Source organism: Dinoponera quadriceps, unplaced genomic scaffold (genome assembly GCF_001313825.1).
Source record: "Dinoponera quadriceps isolate SergipeBrazil2010 unplaced genomic scaffold, ASM131382v1 scaffold707, whole genome shotgun sequence".
NCBI lineage: Eukaryota > Metazoa > Arthropoda > Insecta > Hymenoptera > Formicidae > Dinoponera > Dinoponera quadriceps.
The window spans coordinates 96,027-116,318 of record NW_014555450.1 but is presented as its reverse complement, the minus strand read 5'-3'; the positions used below and the strand labels follow the sequence as shown (position 1 = coordinate 116,318).

The 20,292-nt window shown below is 43.9% G+C and overlaps 4 protein-coding genes across 11 annotated transcripts in view; 2 read left to right on the top strand and 2 right to left on the bottom strand.

Moving 5' to 3' along the window:
- Nucleotides 1–455, bottom strand: part of LOC106744215 — a 43,139-nt gene extending 42,684 nt beyond the window's left edge. For all 7 annotated transcript variants that reach the window (XM_014618779.1, XM_014618781.1, XM_014618780.1 and 4 more), the window contains exon 1: nt 31–455. The gene's annotated coding sequence lies outside the window, so the exon portion shown is untranslated. The remainder of the gene's footprint in view (nt 1–30) is intronic.
- A 215-nt stretch (nt 456–670) lies between these two features.
- Nucleotides 671–1,882, top strand: LOC106744217 (cytochrome c oxidase protein 20 homolog). 2 transcript variants are annotated; one of them, XM_014618789.1, is made up of 2 exons: nt 671–959; nt 1,038–1,882. In XM_014618789.1, the coding sequence occupies exons 1-2, from the start codon at nt 768–770 to the stop codon at nt 1,122–1,124; spliced, it is 279 nt and encodes a 92-aa protein (XP_014474275.1). In that variant the 5' UTR covers nt 671–767; the 3' UTR covers nt 1,125–1,882. The 2 variants fall into 2 exon arrangements, with proteins under 2 accessions (XP_014474275.1, XP_014474273.1); XM_014618787.1 differs by having other exon boundaries at nt 671–1,152; nt 1,236–1,882.
- Nucleotides 1,883–2,195: 313 nt separating this feature from the next.
- On the top strand, nt 2,196–10,795 carry LOC106744158 (P protein-like). Its single transcript, XM_014618652.1, has 17 exons — nt 2,196–2,283; nt 2,965–3,145; nt 3,491–3,565; nt 3,685–3,817; nt 3,901–3,973; nt 4,424–4,608; nt 4,768–4,874; nt 4,954–5,113; nt 5,235–5,306; nt 5,390–5,521; nt 5,588–5,842; nt 6,615–6,749; nt 6,828–7,022; nt 7,618–7,851; nt 7,962–8,220; nt 8,686–8,779; nt 9,015–10,795. The coding sequence occupies exons 1-17, from the start codon at nt 2,196–2,198 to the stop codon at nt 9,103–9,105; spliced, it is 2,469 nt and encodes an 822-aa protein (XP_014474138.1). The 3' UTR covers nt 9,106–10,795.
- A 2,846-nt stretch (nt 10,796–13,641) lies between these two features.
- On the bottom strand, nt 13,642–19,421 carry LOC106744248 (histone-arginine methyltransferase CARMER). Its single transcript, XM_014618837.1, has 8 exons — nt 19,289–19,421; nt 18,577–18,717; nt 17,709–18,203; nt 17,371–17,637; nt 17,078–17,300; nt 16,716–17,002; nt 15,010–15,146; nt 13,642–14,772 (listed from the first exon to the last, which is right to left on the bottom strand). Exons 1-8 carry the CDS (start codon nt 19,419–19,421, stop codon nt 14,662–14,664), a joined length of 1,794 nt encoding a protein of 597 aa, XP_014474323.1. The 3' UTR covers nt 13,642–14,661.
- Between the last annotated feature and the right edge of the window lie 871 nt (nt 19,422–20,292).

Genomic DNA, 20,292 nt, shown 5'->3' with positions numbered 1-20,292 from the left:
GGTAACACAGACGAAGCGGGGGGAGCTTACCTCTTCTGCAGCTGAATCTCCCGGGCGAATCGCGCGAATACGTGGTATACATCATAGGAAACTGGCACTGGAAGCACCTACGAGCAGCGACGCACCGATCGTGCGAGCATGTCACCGCGGTTCGCGCGTGGAGCTACTACGGCAGCGGTGTCTGGAGTCGCGGGCGAGCGAAGAGCTTGATATTCGCCTGCGGATGTCACGACGACGTTCTCTCTCGCATGGGATTCCTCCTCCGTGTTCCTGCGAGCACGAAACTACGTACGGGATCGGCAGCGCGCACACCACCTGTCACTTCGCCCGTACTCGATAGCATGGAACATGCGTCGTGCTGATGTCACCGGTCGCCCCACTCCGTACGGCGTGCCGACGGCCAATGAGCGCGCGCGCCCGAGTGCGCCGACTCCGCCGCACACGTGACGCCGAACGCGCGAAATTCGTAACTCTCTAGGCCGAGCTCGACGGCGGATTCGGTCCCCGACGAGCTCACCCTCCACCGGAGGCGCGTTCGACCGTCAATCTCGACTCGGGGCTGGATTCACGACGATATCGGACGTCTCGGCGACGCTCGAAATTGAACGTTTCTATTGGAAACGCGCTGGCGGGCGCGATATCGAGCGCCGAGATTTCGGCTAACTTCACGTCTCCCCGAGCACCACCCTAACCTCACTTTCCGGCCGTCATGGTCCCGGAGGTTATGTGAATAGCGTTTCGTTTGAGATAACAAAAACAGTTCTGAAATGGAGGCGGAAGATACGGAGCTGCAGAATCAGAGCAAAGAGGTGATATTGTTCGGCCGGGACATCAGGAAAGTTCCCTGTTTTAAGAACAGTATATTGTTCGGCATATACAGCGGCTTAGCGACCGGCCTGGCCACCTTCATGTTCACGAGCCGTGTTAAACTGGCGTCGAACGTGGCCATGGGTTCCTACGTGAGTGTTGCCCTGGGTTATTATTTCTTCTGCCGATACACCTACGTAAAGAACAAGTACGATATTGCCGAAATACAGCAAGCGTTGCGGCACAAGCACTTTAGCAACGATGAAGAGAACATGCAGAGTTTCCTGCAAGATGACGAGAAGCTGGAGGATGCTTGAGAGAGACGTCCCGCCTGAATGTAACATTGTGCGTGGCGTGAAATCCGATATTGTTTATAACAGCCCAATATGCACAAAGTAACATAGTTGAAATTACTGTATTATTTACGGGACTCTCGCGAAAGTCAGCTTGTCGAAGCAGTTTCTTAATGATTACTTGGAGAAACAGTACAGTATCAAGGTAAAATTTGATACTTTAGGATTGTTATTTTAATTCTACGTGTACATACAAGGTACTGATTTGTACTAATTTTGTACAAAGGTAAATCTGTAGAATGTCTAGCATGTTACATTGTAGTTACCGCATAGCCCAATCGTTAATTGGTATTACACGATTGCGTGTAGCTCATTGTATGAAAACCCAAGAAAAAAGATTATATATAAACACATGTAATTTATATATGAATTTTGTCTCTATATGACTATATATTATATATAAAATTACATATGTCTTCACGAAATAAAAATACTGTTGAATGAGAAGCGGAAGAAATATTTTGGTTGAATTAAGTGTTTATATCGTGGGCAATCACAAACATAAGCACTTCGGTTATATTCGTATAACAATATTTTTCAGACATAGGACATATATAATTACATATGATTATATACGGGCATATATAGACAAAATTCATATACAGTAATTTTTTTCCCGGGATTTTAGCCAATTAAGAAGCAACCTTGTTAGATTATTTTTCAAATTATACAACGCGTAAGCGTTTGTTGTAATTTACCTTTGAATAAAGCTGTTTTCCGAACACAGGAGCTTAACTTTCCTTTCAACAACTTCCCGCTATCGCACGGAGGCGACGTGTACCGCGCTACCTCAGTTCGAATTTCCGTAAACTGTCAATGACGGTGCGCGCGCGTGTAAAATGTAAACAATAAATGACCTCTCGCAAGGTGCGAGCACATGGTCCCGTTGATCTCGCGATATCGACAGCACCGTCGCAGTTGTAGCGATGTTGCACACGCGACTTCCACGTGAATGGAGAATACGCGTGCGAGGATAGAACCGCATACGACGAGGATTAACAACGAGAGACCTTGGACCGTTCCAAGCAATCGGAAATGGAGCAGACCGATACGAGCGAAGACGAATCGGACCTGCCGACTCCGAACTTCGGCAGGAAAAATCGTTACAGTCGTAACAGTCCAGGTATACGCTCGATCGTTCAAAACGTTCAGAGACACATTTAAAAACCCGCACCATCGGCGTCTCAACTCGGGTTTCGCCCTTTAAATCACTTATAAATCTTTTCAAACGTTCATATTGATCATAAAGTGAATATCGTGCGATCATAAAAATTACATTATCCATCTAATTTTGTAGCTAATGTAATGAAATTAATTTTGAGATTACCCGATGATCGAAATTTGGCTCATAAGTCATACCTTTAATTCTACAAGGTATGGCGCAACAGTAGAAGCTAAAGTCGCAAAATAGTTTCAATTATAGCGACATCATTTCCTATATAACATAAATATATGTAACAAATTTTTATTTCCCGTTTTTAGCATCAAAATGGGTTGTTTTGAATACTCATATGAATTTAATAATCGAAATATCGAGAACATTGGTCGTTTCAAAGTAGCATTGAAATTAAATCTGTAAAATTCAAGGTTCAAGAGAGAAGTTAACACAAATGCGATATCGTCAAAGTTTTTATTACTTTATAAACCATCTAAGTGGATTTTAGGTACACTCTTTAAGAGCATCCAAATTTCGGCTCAGATTTCCAATCAAGTATCATTTCGTAATCCCTATTGTACATATCTCACATATCTAGAATCTATTCTAATACGTCTAAAATATTCTAATATGTCTAAATATTCTAATATTTTGCCACGGGCGCTACACACGTGCCAGTTACACCCTCGTCCATTACGAGTTCCGTGATATTCGGACAAATCCCCGAAGAGGTGCTGCGCGTATGGAGTCAACTACCGGAGGCGGTTCGCCTGGATCCCAGCCTGGCGCTTTTCCAGCGGGAATACGACCGGGTCAATCAGATGACGGGGTCGAAGTAAGTGATGCGACGGGAAGTTGAAGTTTGGAGCGATCTTCGAGCGAAAGTTAAAAATAGTTTCTCCTCGTAAAAGTCACGGTAAAAACGGTAAAGCTGTATTAAAAGTAAATAATTACGACATAAATAAACAACGAAAAGCGAGAAATTTTCGAAGCAATAGGATTGCTAAATATTCGACGAAAATATCCAAGTTTTGTGCCAATAATTCGAAGCATATTTCTGTTGACCGACAAATTAGAGAAAAAGAATAATTTCGCTCGTCCAAACTTCAATTATACACAAGAAGCGGGAAACGCGACGGAGGATCGCTTGGTGTTCACGATAATATGTTCGCAGATCGTCGGATAACGCAAAGCAAGACTACCTGGTTGTGAACATGTCCCTCGGTAGGCAACCCGCGGTGTCAATCAGGTAATTGCTGGGGGCAGCAAATTTTCCGTCTGATTCGTTAGAAAGAGAACGCGGCCGACTTCGAGGAAAGAGAAACGACCCGGACGTTTGTCGCGCTAATAAATCCGGCGTTTTCGCAGAGTCCCGAACATCCGCAACTTCAACGAAGGAAGCAACGGACAAGATAGCCAAGCGTCCCAGGACATCAGACAAAAGACGTTCCGCCGTTACACGAAACTGACCGTGTTGTTCTGTTGTTGGCTGATATTCACGGTAAGAGAAATCACGTCGTGCGGGGAAACCTGGCCGACCGCGTCGGCTATCGAATCGACATCGAATTTCGAAGCCTGTTGCAGATAGCACTGATGTTCAAGAGCGAGAAGATCGAGACGATGCATCAGATCTCGATCCCGAACGGAGAAAACATGAGTATCCTTCCGTTCATGCGACAACCAAATCGGGAGAACACTAACGCTTGCCATCTGGAAGCCAATTAGTAGGCTTTGGTTTTTTCTTTCTCCATGTAGTTTGGAACGTAGCTAATGTTAAATAGAACAATTGTTTTTGAATAATTTCCACAATTCAAAATCTCTCATCAGACATCGAAACTGTGTTTCGAGCAAACAAACAAAGTTTCAAATCGCGTTGAAATCAAATGTACGGTCGGCGTCATGAATTATGTACTATTAGTATGTACTATTCTCAAGACGCAAAGTCACATGAATTCCGGTCTTACATCTATATCTAGCACTTTTATCTGTGTATTTGTAAAAAGTTAAAAATGAATGGTAAAAAGTTGCAATCTAGTTAAAATTCGTCGTCAAACGATGTACAATTTAGAAAGTAAAGTAAGAAAGTATCATCCTTAACGATATTCAGATTACGAAGTTCACGAGCATGTCACAGGATGCAAACGGATTAAGGTGACGGTGCAAGGCTCGTTGTTGCCCTTAATGATAAATAAACAGAATCTAACTACACCTTACTTGATAATATGGCTGAAGTTTTTAATACGAGAAGACACTTACGGACGGCCCTTCGATAATGAATCACAAAAGTTGGAGGTGTTTATTTCTTCGCTCAATTAAAACATCCTCCTTGTAAATGATTTTGAACAAATCTGAAACAGAGGAAAAAGGGAAGGGTTAGTCGCGTATTAAGGGAAGTTAATAAAGAATAAATTAAAAATATATAAGCGTATTGTCCGCGAATGTCAGTTGCAGAATATAAGCGACGTGTGGGTCTTGAGCATACCGCCCGAACATTTGATGGATTACTTCCTCGATCAAAGACACGAGAAGATTTTCGAGTTGAACGAGGTCGACGACGAGTACGTTGCCTGTGTACGACTTTTCGCTTCTCCCTAACGTTGCGTCCCTTCGAAATTATTCTCACCTTTCGGCCCGCAGGACGTTGTCGCGCGGTGTGATGTCCATCAACTTCCGTACGAACTTGGACTCTACTTTTCCGGTTTACATCAATTACGACTTGTCCTCGGTGAACAGCAACGTCGGTATTATATGCGCCGCTTTGGTCTTGATCGGCTTGTACATCTTGATCATCTTCGAGGTAATTATACCGAAAAATGAGTTTGCTGGAATCTACCTGACAATGGCCAATGGAAAACTTCATTCTTCCTGTAATCTTCGTGTATTTTTCATATTTATTTGATCGTACTTAATCGTATCAGATTGTACACAGGACTCTGGCAGCCATGTTAGCGTCCACGATGTCCGTCGGGATATTGGCAGCTTTGAACGAGGTACGCGTAGACAAGTAGTATACTTATAACTTCCGCGATAAGACCTTGAAGTACCGTCTTAAAACCCAGCATCCGTGTTTTAGCGACCGACCATGGCCCAGTTGGTCTCTTGGATAGACATAGACACACTGCTGCTGCTGTTTTCCATGATGATACTCGTCGGCATCATCGCCGAGACCGGCATATTCGATTGGATGTCGGTCTACGCTTATAAGGTGAATGGTGTGCAACCATCTAAATCAGATTCCGTTCGTGATTAACCGACGCCCATCTATTTGCAGATATCCGGCGGCAAGATGTGGCCGTTGATCAACACCCTGTGCTTCTTCACCGCGTTCGTCTCGTCCTTCTTGGATAACGTAACGACAGTGTTGCTGATGACTCCGGTGACCATCAGGCTGTGCGAGGTGATGGAGCTGAATCCGGTTCCGATCTTGACCGCCATGGTGGTGTACTCCAACATCGGGGGCGCGATGACGCCGATCGGCGACCCGCCGAACGTCATCATCTCTTCCAATCGGGACGTTGTAGAAGCTGTGAGTATCGCCGTCAAAATCGCTCGGAGGAAAAAGATCGGTCGAATTAACGCGACAATGAACGAATGAAACGCGGTTTTCTTAAAGAAAATAGTAACATTTCTAGTTCTTAGCGTTCTTATCCTCAATAAGAAAACATTTATGAAGTTATATGACGAAATATTGTATTAAATTTGTGACGCTGCAATTGTGTGGGTATATTTCCGCAAATATATGCAGGAATATTGACTTTTACAACATTTTGACAACTATTTGCGTAATTAATTTCCAAGTAATATTTCGGCAAAATAGTAACGATGTAGCGGATTATCTTAGCGGAATATTTGCAGAATTAAATTTGGAAAAAAATTGCCTAATAATTAGGAAAAATATTTCAGCTGTATTCCATTTCAAGTGTTTTAAAATATAATTGTATCTATGAAGGAATCGAATTAATACATATTTAAGTTTGTAAGAATGCACAATTATTCCTAAATTATAATTTAGAAATACTGTAACGCATGAAATATTACATGTTCAGTATGTCGGAACTTGAAAAAAGAAACAAGCGGTTTGAAATCATGGATAAATAATAAGTAGAAATGTGTTCTCCGTGCGTCGTGCCAGAGAATGAAATGAATCGGAGGCGGATCGAGACGAAATTTCTTCCGGTCTTGACGGGAATCTTCGCGCGCTCGCGTCTTTCGGTTCGTCTCTTCTGCGTCGCGATCGAAATGTAACGTCCTCGGTGCGGACTCACGACTGACTGGTGTAATCATTACTGTTGCGGCAGGGAATCAATTTCGGCACGTTCTTGTTGCACATGAGTATCGGAGTGATACTGGTGCTGATCGTAATCACTGTACAATTCCGCTTCATCTATCGCGATGTGACGGTCCTGAGGTTCGACGTGCCGCAGGATGTGCAGGTTGGAGGAAAATCGTCGATATTTTTTTATCACCCGCCACGTTGTCGCATAAATGATCTACACGAATAATCGTCGCAGGAGCTGAGACACGAGATCGCCATCTGGCAACGAGCGGCGGCCAGTTTGTCCAGTTACAGCAAGGACGAGAACGTTGTGAGGGAAACGTTGTTGAAGAAAGCCCAACGATTGCTGTCGCGGCTCAAGTCGAAGGCGATGACGGGCAGCGCGGCGTTTAGGAACTACAGGACCACGCTCGACGAACTGCAGGAGAAGGTTGAGCTGGACGGCCCCTGTCCTCATTTATTTATTTGTTTACCTACAAAATAATAGAATAACGCTTATACGAAGGAAGAGGACAAGAAAAATGAATTTCTTAATTTTTGAAGATTGGGCAAAAATCCATTTTTTTCAATCTTCTCGCGGATATTTTCGGTTTCTTTCCTGAGGATAGAAAAATTCATTTCGAAAAATTCACGTGCGTTCGGTTGAAACCTGACATTTACTTCTTTCAAGCAAAGAAAATAATTGCAAGCACTTAACTGAAGTTAAATGAAGTTAATATGTTACATGTTAAGCAGGTAACATTATTACCTTTAAAGAGTTACAAATTGCAGAACAAATTTTTCTATCCTTGCAAGAACAAAAGTAAAAAAAAAAATCCGCAGAAAAACTGAAAGAAAAAAACCGTTTTTTAAAACTATGTATATTTCTATAAGCAGAGAACTAAATTTATTCCTGAGTATAGTTTAAAGCATATCAAAGAAATCAACGCAATCCTGATTACTTACGATGCTGATCACTGCTATTCTGTCGTCGCATCTCTCTCTATCCTTGACGAATGTTCTCATTCTTATTCTTCCAAACGCAGTATCCTATCAGGGACAAGTGGCTATTAGTGAAATCGGGCTTCGTGTTGTTCTTCGAGATGACGCTCTTCTTCCTGCACAGCGTGCCCAACTTGAACCTGTCTCTAGGCTGGACCGCCCTCATCGGCATCCTGTTGCTTCTGATACTAGCCGACAGCGAGGATCTGGACGGTCTCATGGCGCGTGTCGAGTGGAGCACCCTGGTATTCTTCGCGTCGCTGTTTATTCTTATGGAGGTGAGTATCGACGGGGACGTCCGCGTAGGAGGGGAATCGACACCCTCGCTCGATCCCGGGAGTTTCCCCCGTGAGGAAGAGATCGTCAACGTCCTCGAATATTCCTCCAGTGTCTCTCGCGCTTGGGCTTCATCGGTTGGATCGGCAAGCAGACGGAGACGATCATCCTGTCGGTCAACGAGGAGTTTCGATTAGCGGTCGCCATACTGCTGTTGCTCTGGGTGTCGGCGTTGGCGAGTGCCTTCGTCGACAACGTGCCGCTCACCACCGTGATGGTGAGGATCGCCACGAATCTGGCGCAGAACAACGAGCTCAAACTCCCGTTGCAGCCTCTGGTGTGGTCCTTAGCGCTGGGCGCTTGCATGGGAGGTAAGGAGGTACACCATAAATCCGTCGAACACCGAGATGCATATCGTAGCACGAAGCGAAGCTCACAGCTCGCTCGTTATTATTGTACAGTCGGAGGCATGTACACGGAAAAAGACAATTAATATCCATTCAAGACTCACATATATAAGCAAGAATACATAATCTTGCATGGAGATAAAACTTGCTCTTTACGCATGAAGAAATCTGCTTACCGGGATTTACAATCATGATAATCCTATCATTATAATTCGAATTACTTGTACAATTTTCAACCTTATGCATAAGGCTGAAAATCGCGTAATCCTCCGTCTGAGAGACGATGTAACATACATGACACCGACTGCACCGTTGCTCGACTTGTCTCAGCTGTCACGCGTGAAAATATCGGCGCTCTTCGACGAGCTTTTCGACGAGCGCCGGTTTCCCCCGTTTACTCGAACAATTGAACAATGATGGTGTTTAAAGGAAATGGAACTTTGATCGGAGCTACCGCCAATGTGGTTTGCGTGGGCGTCGCGGAGCAACACGGCTACAAATTCAATTTCATGCAGTTCTTCAGGTAAGTGGCACCGTGACCTTACCGAAGCGGTATCCACGATGAGAGGAGGCGCGTTATCAAAGCAGTGTTAACGAAGTTGCAATCTCATCGAGAACGTGATCCTACAAATTACTGTGATTGCGGTTAAACATATATTGCAGTAGTTTTCCGGTCGCACACGCGCGCGCGTCACGGACGTTCCTCGACGTTCATTCGAATCGGAGCGCTACTTTGCTATTATCTTAACATGTTGCAGGGTAGGATTCCCTATCATGATAACGAGCACCATGACGATAACGATATATCTGATGGTTGCCCATGTTATAATCGGCTGGAACGGAACGTAGTGTACCAGGTGGCCGAAAAAGTGTCAACGCGAGATGATACTTTCTAAAAGCGCACAAGGAACGTACATCATTATACAATGCATCGAATTGCGCAAGAACGCGCTCACACATCATACATAATCAGACGGTCATTGCGTAACATCGCTCGCTTCTCGAGATAATCGTGCCGCAAGTGTTTTGGTGGGGAGAATTGTATATGTGCATACGCGATCCGAGTATTTATTATGCGTCAAACATGCGTATAATTTTAACATACACTTTCTTATGTTTCAGCAAGTATTCGTGTAAAATGTGTAAAAAAAGAAAGAAAAGAGAAATCGAAACAGCTCCTAGGCATAAACGTTATACCGTGGAAAATCAATCGTAATCACGTACGATATATATATATATATATATATATATCGAGTCCCATATGCAATAAATTGTTCCTTCGAAGTTTGCTAAAAGTCGTTCTTCCCTTCGCGTTGCTCGCTTTCGATTTCGTGAAATAATTACTTGGCAGACCTTCATTGCAAAAAGGTTTTAATGATCACATAAAATACATGTACACGCTAGACGCAATTCGTTGAAATATACTTTTATTAAAAAACGGGGGCTCTCTCTCCGGGTGAAGAGGGAAACGATTTCAATTCCAAAGGTCGCCAGACGCGCGGCGTTACGTATCGGATCGTTTAAAAAACCAGATAACTTATCGCGAGTCTACGCTACTTAAATCCCCGTAATTACGTTCAGCTTAACGCTTAGTCGTGTGTTACTGAAAAACTCAACATTGAAGTGTGTGTGTGTGTGTCTCTTACTTTAATATCTCTTATAAAATCGGTATTCTTGTAATTAAGACAATAAGCTATTTGTGCGTGTGATTCGCCGCTGAAACATAAGTTATTGCAATGAAAATAATTAAAATCACTGCTAAGCAGACACAAGTGTGAGCGTTCGTTGATCTCGTTTGTCGTGTCAAACCAAACGTTCCCTCAAAATTGTCCACATACGAAGAAAACGAGTTTCTTGTGAGCAGATAAAAAAAAAAAGAAGGAAAGATATATGACGATTGCTGCGGAAATTGTCGTATTTACAATGAATACAACGTACTAAATATATAACGTCAAGAACAATGCGTTATTGCTTGTCCGTAATCCTGTTACAACTAAGTACAGTTCCGATAGTGTTAACCGTTTCCCTTCCGCTCACGTGCATATCGCGGAGTTTCGTTTTCAAAGATGCGTGAACAGGAACAGTATGTGTGTGTGTGTGTGTGTGTGTGTTGACGAAATTCTGAGAAAGTAATCTACTTGAAATTTACTCGCGAAGACTGGCTGACACATGAAATAAAAAAAAAACTGGGTAGTTGTTTCGGACAAAAATCGATTCGAAGGAGAAGGTTACTGGAACGTCTGTCAATGCTGACAATGTTTCTAAAACGACCACGTCGGGTGGAAAGTCCCACGGGTTTAACGGAGGAAACGATCGAAGTGAAACTTATCTTAAATATGACTGGTCTCAGTTTTACTACACAGTTACGCTATAGATTATATTTGAATGATTCTGATTTTTTTTTGCGATTATACAATGTTTTGGTAAAAGCATACGTTTATGCTTGACTGGGATACGGGACCGTACGTAAAACGAGAACCTGTATATCTGCGTCGTAATCGAGCGAACTCTCGAGTGTGTGGGGGGAGGGGNGGGGGGGGGGGGGGGGGGGGGGAGAAAACAACAAAAGAAAGGAGAAAATCGCAATCGAATCCACAGACACTTGGCCGCAGTAAAGGCATCCTTCGGACTCTCGCGTAAACTACCTGAGATATCTTATATAGTTTTCAGTCGTTGAGAGAAACGCACAGATTTCTATGTAACGCTGCTGCTGGACTATTAATACTCGAACGTACCGCCCGAAAACACACACGAGGGTAAGGCTAACTAACGAAGTGTACCCCAGTTTGAAAATCCGACGAAACGTCCCGACGGTCCAATTCAGGTGGACGACGACGACGACAGGTGAATAAAAGCAACTGTCTCGAGGAAGAGGAAGAATAGAGCCGGATTGTTTTTTTTTTTGCGTACGAACTCGATTTGATATACGGTGAGAAGTCGTAGGAAAAATGTCGAACACGCGGCACAACATGAGAACAGGACGACAAACCACAACTGGGATATAAGATATGTACTTGCGTATATGTTTTTTCGAGCGGTGTTTTTACCAGTCTTGTATATATTCGATATTCTAAACGGTACAAAAAGAAAAAACGCACACACTCACATCGACGGTAAAGTCGCAGCGAGAGCAATATAACCGGGGAAACGGGTGGCGGACAACAAAATATCCGTCCTGTCGTCCTTAACGTCGCCGTTGAATACCCGACGATCTGTGTGACGTATGAGGGATGAGAAGGGAAGTAAAGGGAGAGAGATAAGCGCGGCTGCTACATTTCCTTCAGATATTGCTCTCGGTGCCGCTGTATTCAAAGAAACGATGTGGAAGCGACGAGTCCTTATATATTAATTATTACAACAACAAACCAGGCGATATTAGTAGCACTTGTGGAATGCCTGTCACGAGATTGGTTTGTTTTCTGTGCGCGCATTAACAACAAGCGATACGATTCCCCTCCCCTTCCCTCGCTCTCTAGAAATACTTCGTCGAGAAATGATAGCGCGCGCCGTTCGCGCTGTTTTCGTGTACTCACGCGATTCACCTACGTGGACAGAATAAGTACAAACTATCTAGCTTTGATTCGAAGTACAATAAATGCGTTGCGCGCGCAAACGTCCGCGCGAACGATTCGCGAGGAGCGTCTCGACATTTCTTTTTCGTTTCCTCACACGTTCTCTTTTCCTTGACTTGATTTGCTTTGAGGGATAACCGCGGAAAGGAACGCCACGACAAGCTGCTGCGGAGAAAGTAATCGTCACACATTCACCGGGCGATGAGGTAATCAGAAGGCGGTAATCGGGGGGTCGGATGGCAAGCGTGTGTGTGTGTGTGCAGAAATAACAAATATAAAGTGTCGTGTAACTTCCTTAGAAACTAATTAGACTTAAAAAGGGCCCTCCTCTCCGGAGATATCCGGCTGCTGCTGCTGCGTACTTAAACGATACATAGAAAATTTGATTCGAGGGCACACGTGTATGTACAATTGTATAGTTCCATGCACCTTGATCGCGCGACGACGGCCACGCGTCCCGACGAACACCAGCCAATCAGCAACGTAATATCAATGTTGTAATTCGCCCACCGTGAATGCGGAAAAAACAATGTAGATACGATGTAACGCGCGTGTTACGTAACAGTTACACTGTCGAGTGGGGAATTATAACGTTTGATGTTACGTCACCATTTGATTGGCGTTCGTTGGGACATCTGTTTATCGGAATAAAAAGAAATCCTTGCAGAGCGCGACGTGGACATCGTCGTGTTACGGGAGCGACGTAACGTCCGAGGATGTGCTCTCGCCTTCCACGTCGGAGGACTGTATGTAAAATAGTTTAGCGGAGTTTTCAACAATTTAACCCTTTACACTCAAATCCGTCGATTCGAGAGAGACTCTCGTCATCCGCGCGAGTTCGATCGCAAATCAACAATTTCGGCGCGCGACATCGACGCGACTGTGCGTCACGGCTCTTCGTACTTACAATTCTGTGTACAGGACACCGAAATCTACACAGCCCTGCCTCAATCCACGAGTGGAAAGGGTTAAAGGCGATGAAAAGTCATTATGGCCGTATATTTCCTTTTCTTTTACTTCATCACATTATCATGAGTACAGGGAACATGGATGAGTTTCCAAGCATCACTTCTCACGTGATCATCGGTGCGAGAAATGTCTACTTTCAAAGATTCCGGTTGTTGCACGGCGCCGTTATCACCGAGGGATATTGCAAAATATCGTGCGAACGATAACGGCGCGCGAAACGCCTCGATGTAATGAAAAAGTGTCGCACTGATCGCGCTACGACGATAGAGACAATGGGAACGCGGCGGTGGAACAGCTGAACCGCTCGTTTCAATTGATAAATAACGCTCGGCCGGGAATCCTTCGAGATAGGCATTTCCCGCGGCTACAAAATACATGTAAAAAAAAAGAAGAGAGAGGGAAAATTAAGTGTAACGTAAAGCTAGTCTTACAAATTACAGATAATCTTATATAAAACTATAAGATTCCATTCGAGCGACCGCCTTCCCCACAATACGCTTGTAACAAACCTGTAGCTACGCTTACACGCTATGGCAACATAACTCGAAGTTCCGGGTGATTTCGTATATCGTGCTTCGCGCTTCGGTGTATAGTCGTCGTTTCTCTCATTTATTTTTTTCTTTTTTTTTTCCGGATGAAGTATCCCATGGACCTGTGCTTGCGTCACACACACACACACAATTAGATATATACAATTTGCCTACAAAAACGTAACGAGTATTTATCGATACTCATCAAACAGTTTAAAAACATTTCGATACGTACGGACTGACGCGAAACTAAAATACTACGCCGTGCGTTACTCATATTCATAAAAACGTTGTACTTGTACTCGTGTATTGTCATGCTAAAGAAATAAAAAAAAAAGAGAGAGAGAAGAAAACAAAAGGGAGATAAAACACGGCGATTATACAGTACAAAACAAGCGCACGGAGAGACGATTCCGATTAACAGGTAATGCCACAGAGTGCCCTACAACGTATGCTCTACTAATGTATTATTGCTCTTTGCACCTCTCAAAATGTTCGAAACGCTGTTCTCCGTCCTATTCTAAAAACTCGTGTAAAAGTCACTTGATATCGAAACTCAACCAACAACCTCGCAGCTCAGTGAAGTACGCTGTCTTCGTCGTGTGGGGAGGAAAAAGATAGATAGATAGATAGATAGATAGATAGAGAGAGAGAGAGAGGGGGAGAGAGGAAAAAGAAAACGTACTCAGTCGAATCTAAAATATTTCGCCAGATTAAAAACGAAAAACAAATCACAACGCGTGATCGTTTACTCGCGATTCCTTCTATCGTAATAAATTATCGTTTTTCGCGCACATATTCGTATTAAGACCTCGTAAAATAGTGATGCCTATACTACAACGACTGTATTGTCATTAAAAAATATCATATTCTCATGGGTATATTTGGCAAGCATGCACGTCGATCTGGAAGATCATCCTTTTTTTTCTTTTCCATTCTGAGGGACGACTAAATGAAATGTTAATCGCATCGAGAACTAATGACAACTACGAGAGGACGGCTCGCAGTCTTTTCCAACGTGCCTCCCACTGAGACTTATTATTATTCCTTGCGTGATTCGAGTCGAACGCAAACCCAGGACCGGACGCGTTACTCTTGCTCGGATAAGCAACGTTGCTGTGACTCAAGTCCGGGTTCAAGCCGGCCAGGTCGACGGTACTTAAGATTCGCACGGCGGACGAGAGTCGAAGCTTGCTGGCTGGGGAGCTAAATACCAGTTTGCGGCCTTGCTTACTGTTGTTACCGGTGTCGCCAATACTGCTACAGCTATTACGCTCGCTCTGTAACTGTTTTACTTTGCGGGAATACTCGACGAGGAACGATCTCGCCATAGATCATTGCCGGTACGCCTGCGGCGATATGCCGTTCCCGGGTGTCACGTAGTCGCCGATCATCAGGCTGGGATTCACTGGGTAATGAGAGGTGTTGCCAAGGACCAGCGATTGCTGGAAAGTAACACCAAGCTGTAGCGCGAAAGTCGCGGGCAAACGTTTCGTTTTAGTTTCCATTTCTCATGTGTGCAAGACATTATAGAGTGACAGATCGCGCGCGCGTGTGTGTGTGTGTGTATAGCGAATTATCGCGCGGAACGTTCGCCTCATGCCTGAGAATTCATCGTGGTTCTGGTTCTCAATCAGTCGCGCTGTATAAAATGTTACGAGGATGATACGAATTGTACTTACGGTGGCGGGAGATGTGAACATGTTCGGAGTTATCCCACCGCCTATCAATTGTGCCGCTTGTGTGCTCGTGGCAGTACCTCCCACACGACCCCGACCGGTACTCGAAATGGATCCGGGATGTATGTTCGGCTGGCCGCCTGCCACACATAAAGAAGATCGTACGTTTCATCTCTATCGTATTGAATACATCTCGCGCGAACTCTAATAGCACTTTGAACGCAAGTTGAGATAACAGATAGAGTATATACTTTCGCAATATCTATTCCGCATCTCATAATCACAAAACTGCGCACTTTTTTCAAGCACTTTTTCAACCATCGTTGACGAAGGAGAAAAAAGATTGGATGAAAATGTTGCTCAAAAACGCTCCAAGCAAGGTATCAACGTACCTTTCTAAATTTCAAAGTGCGCAAAGCAAAGAAAGATCGCTTGGGAATGTTGCAAAAAAAAAACGGTAAGCTCTTGGATTTGCGATAAGAGAGATAAATGTCATGTAAAAACGTGCATCTAAAGAGGTGAAATAAATGGTCTGGTAAGAGATATTTACACAAGCGACCTACTACAATAGGCGCTCAACGATAAAAGTGGGCTTATCCCGTTTCTCTCGGTAGAGATACGAGTCTACCTTGTATTTTATCCGGTAAAGAAGTGGGACAATTCTAACTTATACAAAATCATCAGGATAAAAAGAGCAAACTCAATTTTTGTCAGAGATATGGGATTAGAACAGTTAAATATTTGTAAGCTCATACTTCTAAAAAGAAGTTTATTTACATGAGTTGTGGATTCTACAAAATGTATAAATTAGAACAATCACAAGGAACTTTTTCTTCTTTGTACAAGTGTCTTGCATGATGTCGAATAATAAAATATTTCAGTCCATTCTCTGTAAGTACTATTACAATAGAAAGGTTCGACAAATTGATAGTTAACAGTTACAAAACATTTATATAATTCGAACGATATCACCACATAAAAGCCAAAAGTAACTTACATTTATCGTACGTGTTCGTCATCTAAATGTCTTACTATCGGAACAAACTATAATTGCAGCTCTATTAACCATAGGTAATTTTACTTTACAATTTTGGAGGTGTGTTTACATAAAAAAGAAATATTTCTACGCTAACAGTATCTAATAAACAGCCCTCGAAGCACGTATGCAGCGCTCTAGTGAGAATTGTTTAATAAAACGTTTATCGGCTATATTATATTTCATGCTAACTTTTTAACATTGTACTTTTATATCGAAGAAGCGTCACTGGGATAATAAGATCTCGACGTAATTGAATGAAACGGTCATTTGGAAGTAATCCCTTGGAAGAAGGAACGTTGGCTAGGATATCCTTGTATATAATAACATGTTACAATGAAACGTATTATTATACAGCAGGAGCTAACGGGAGAACCAGTGGACAAATAAAATGCATCCTTCCGATTTTGAAGTCGATCATTTACTGTTACTGAAATACTTCACTGTCAATATTCTAAAGTTTAAAGTAAATATCATCATTCATCGTACTTTGACACGTCGGATGTCACGGATACCTTCGATACAAAAATCAATCGAGACATCGAAGGGATTTAAAAGTTTCCTGGCGTTGTACGTGTGTGTGACACGAGGACATTGATTACAATCTTATGTATTACACAATGGCACGTTTAACACATGTAGTGATATACTGGGGAGTCAAACCAAATCTTACCTATTGCCAGCAAATTATTCGGATTTACGGCCGTACTCGTGTCCATCGAGACTTCACCGAGGCCATTAACCGACATTCCGTTAACCATATTCACCGCTTGTCGAGCACCTTGCGCATCCAAAGTTGTCCAGTAAGACTCGCTAGGCGAGGTGTTGTTCAAGCCAGGCGGTGGTTGCGCCGCAGCACCCGTGTATCGGAAGTAGGGATTTTTCAAATCCAAGGTGTTGCTGCTGCTCTCCAAGTTCGTTCCCTCGAGCTTCAGGTCTATTGTTACGTCGTAAGATTGTCTGAAATGGATACGTTGCATATACAATAACAATGCGAAAGTTTCGATATCCGGCGAATGTACGGGATTGTATTACCTTTTATTCGCTATAAGAATCACTTTCCCCGAGAGTAGCTGTCCACTTTTACAAAAGAGCGGATTCTCCAGGAGGCAGCGCACTTGATACCAATGCGTGAGAGGTTCTGTAGGAGCTGTACTTAGCCAAACTTGTTGGGTCGATCCGATAAACGCTACATCGAACCAAAAGGCTAGACCGTGGCATGTGCCACTTTCCAGTATATGAAAATCGACATCTATTTCTGAAAGGTAATGCAACACATTATTTTCTTTTACTCTTGATTTATTTATTGAAATATTTCTCTTGCATACCTATTTTATGTAAATCAGTCTCATTAGCTGTTTGGAAGTCTACTATGTGCCTCACCGATTTCGCCATACATATTCTAACATCGAAAGTATCGACGATCGGCTGCCTGAAGTACTCTTTAATGGCGTTATTTCTCATGGCAGAGAGATCCACCCCATGGAAACACGTCTGATACCAAAAGTTGGCCTTGTTGAACTGTTCCATGTAAAGATTCTCGTCGGAAAACGGTGCAATGTGCAGATCGCCTCTGGAGGGAAACATCCTTCCACCTGTAGGAGGGAAAAATCGTTTCGTTAGAAAATGGGGAGGCGAGAAAAACGAAGAGTCCTCTTTCACTTACCAGGAACTAACCACTTTTTCGCATGTAAATAAGTCTCCAGCATTCTTTCATTATACAACATGTATCCCATAGGCTCGCTCACTATACAGTCTACACGCTCCGGCAAGTCGATCTCCTCTATCTTTCCAGCTATGACTATTATTTTATCCGATAAATTATTAGCTGCAACTAGTAGCTCCGCGTGATTCGCCATATTGCTCGCCTCTACCGCATATACTTTTTTTGCGCCCGCCTGTATAGCGAAGAATGATAATATGCCGGACCCAGCTCCTACGTCTAGCACAACCTTGTCCTTAAAGTCGGATAAGTTGCCGAGGATAGCTCGCTGGTATGTACTGGTCCTGATGTAATCCTGCATCATGTTTTGCTGTTGCGACAAATAGCCGTAAAATTGGAAATACTGCATCGCTGAAGACTCTTCCGTTCTTTCGTTAAATGCCGACACACCCTTCCCCATCTTGAGCTTTACTATTTGTGAGTGAAAGTTGCGAAAATCTGTCGATCAAATATTATTGCTCAAATTTTCGCTGATATTACCGTACATGTACTGCGATAAAACAAATTGTAATTTACATCATTTAAAGAATTTCATCCTACAATGGTCGCGCAAATGACAAGTATCGTCCATGCGCGCTGAAATGCATTTCTGAACAAATATTATCAAGCCACCCGTGTATTTGTGAGTTAGAAACTACTCTCATTTGTTTTTTACGATCATTATATATTCCCATATAAATCAATTTAAAATGGAGGACACTTATCATCTACGTGATTACGTGTTGAATCTAGACAGCTACTCCGGAGTTAAAAAGCTAAGATCTTTTAAAAAATCACGCAGATTAGGCAACATAAATAACTGTAGGCTCACCTGATTCATTAGCAAATGTAATGAGTAAACTATCTGTATCAATTGTAAAAACATAACTTCGAGATGATACGCGAGAGCATTCGGTGCTGGGAGTTACTGGAAATTCCAGTAAGGATGCTTTTTCCCTGCCGCTGAGATCTCCTAAAAAATGGTATTGAGGACGATTAATATTTTTTATTGAGAAAACCAAAAAAAAAATGAAAGTCATCATCAAAGTCGTCGCGCCGGGCGATGCCGATGGAAATTAGCCGATCAATTGCGAACCGATACCTTGCCATATCTCACCGCACGCCCTTTGTGCAACGTGATCTTTCCCATGCCGAGTGTAACAATAGCAACGGTCCCGTGCGGAATCATTCGCGCGAGTAATTACCGCCATATCGTTTATCGGGACGATGAGAAGCGCGCGCGATCAGCCCCCAACGACGAGACTCGCGATTCTTCGCGAGAAAAAAAAGGCTGTCGGAGCACGTTAGTTAGGGAAAGGTCGTTCGATGACAATACCTTGGCGCGATTTCGACGCCGGCACAACACGGGAGGCGAGGGGGGGGGGCGGAGGGTCCGACGGACTCGAGAGAGCTCGGCAGGGCGAAAAATCGGCGCGAAGTGCGGTTATGTTGCCCGGGTCGCGATCGGTCGCGTGATCGATCAGTCGCGTCGAACAGCCCCCGCGCTGGACGCCGAGACGCGGCGCAACGGCGCGTCCCCTTACCTGAGACGAACTCGACGCTGAGGCCCTGCGGGTCATAGTTAATATTGAGCGTGACCGGCTTGTTGTACTTCGGCGCAGACTGTCCATTGTTTGACAGAGTCGCGACCGTCACCGCGCGAAACGTCTTCGCCATTTTTCGCCACACCGCGTGCTAGCGCTTCCCGACGCGGTCACTCTCTCTCTCTCTCTTCCTTCTCCTCCTTCTTCTCCACCTCCTTCTCCTTCGTCCGCCGGTGGCTCGTAACGCACTGTCGCCGCCGTCGTCGCTCGCCTCTCTCGGCGCGCCGTGCCTCCCGCACCGCTCGCGAGAAACAAAAGCCGCCGCCGCACTTCGAATAGGAGAGAGAGACTAACCCCCGGCCAGGGCCGTCGCTGCTGTGCCGCAGAATCGCGCGATTCCTCGCCGCTCTCACCGGACACGCCGCAAGGTGCCGCGAGAACGCCGCAGCCTGTGCTCAGCGGACACGTAGATTGCGGACGACGCGACTCCTACCGTCGGCGCCGACCGATCGCCGTCATAGTTGCGACTTCTCGCCGATCTGGCGCAAAACTCGTTCCCCGGGACGACGTGGCGAAGTCGATTGGTCGGCCTGCCGGGAGCGCGGAATACGAAGGAAATGAGGCGGAAGTGTGTTGCCGATATTCAGTGAAGGCCATTGGAAGGGTTTGCTTCTTTCTTATTGAATATCAATAGAGCCATTAGATAGATTGTTTTGATTAAAATAAGCAGCTCGAGAAATTCCGCTCGACTTTGCAACGACCTTCTTTACGAAATCATTTCATATTATTTGTAAGCCGGATATAATCCCTTTGGTATTATAGTAGAGAATACGATAAAAATAAAGAGAAAAAAAGTGTAAAGAGAATTTAATTAATCATTGATAAGATCAAGTTTCGATTAAACTTTTTGTCACGGCAAATCCAAATTTATTAATCGATCGCAGACGAATATCGGTTAGCAGGTACGCCAATTCCATTTAAAAGTCTGAAGCTTCCATATGATG

Bases quoted from the DNA above. Each gene is read 5' to 3' on its own strand.
- LOC106744158 (XM_014618652.1), top strand. From the start codon at position 2,196: ATGGAGCAGACCGATACGAGCGAAGACGAATCGGACCTGCCGACTCCG. The intron at 4,609-4,767 runs GTGTTTATTTCT...TGTCAGTTGCAG, and splicing joins ATGAATCACAAAAGTTGGAG to AATATAAGCGACGTGTGGGT. The intron at 5,307-5,389 runs GTACGCGTAGAC...TCCGTGTTTTAG, and splicing joins TATTGGCAGCTTTGAACGAG to CGACCGACCATGGCCCAGTT.
- LOC106744248 (XM_014618837.1), bottom strand. From the start codon at position 19,421: ATGGCGAAGACGTTTCGCGCGGTGACGGTCGCGACTCTGTCAAACAAT. The intron at 18,204-18,576 runs GTGAGCCTACAG...TTTGATCGACAG, and splicing joins TACATTTGCTAATGAATCAG to ATTTTCGCAACTTTCACTCA. The intron at 17,301-17,370 runs GTATGCAAGAGA...ATTACCTTTCAG, and splicing joins GACTGATTTACATAAAATAG to AAATAGATGTCGATTTTCAT.
- LOC106744217 (XM_014618787.1), top strand. From the start codon at position 768: ATGGAGGCGGAAGATACGGAGCTGCAGAATCAGAGCAAAGAGGTGATA.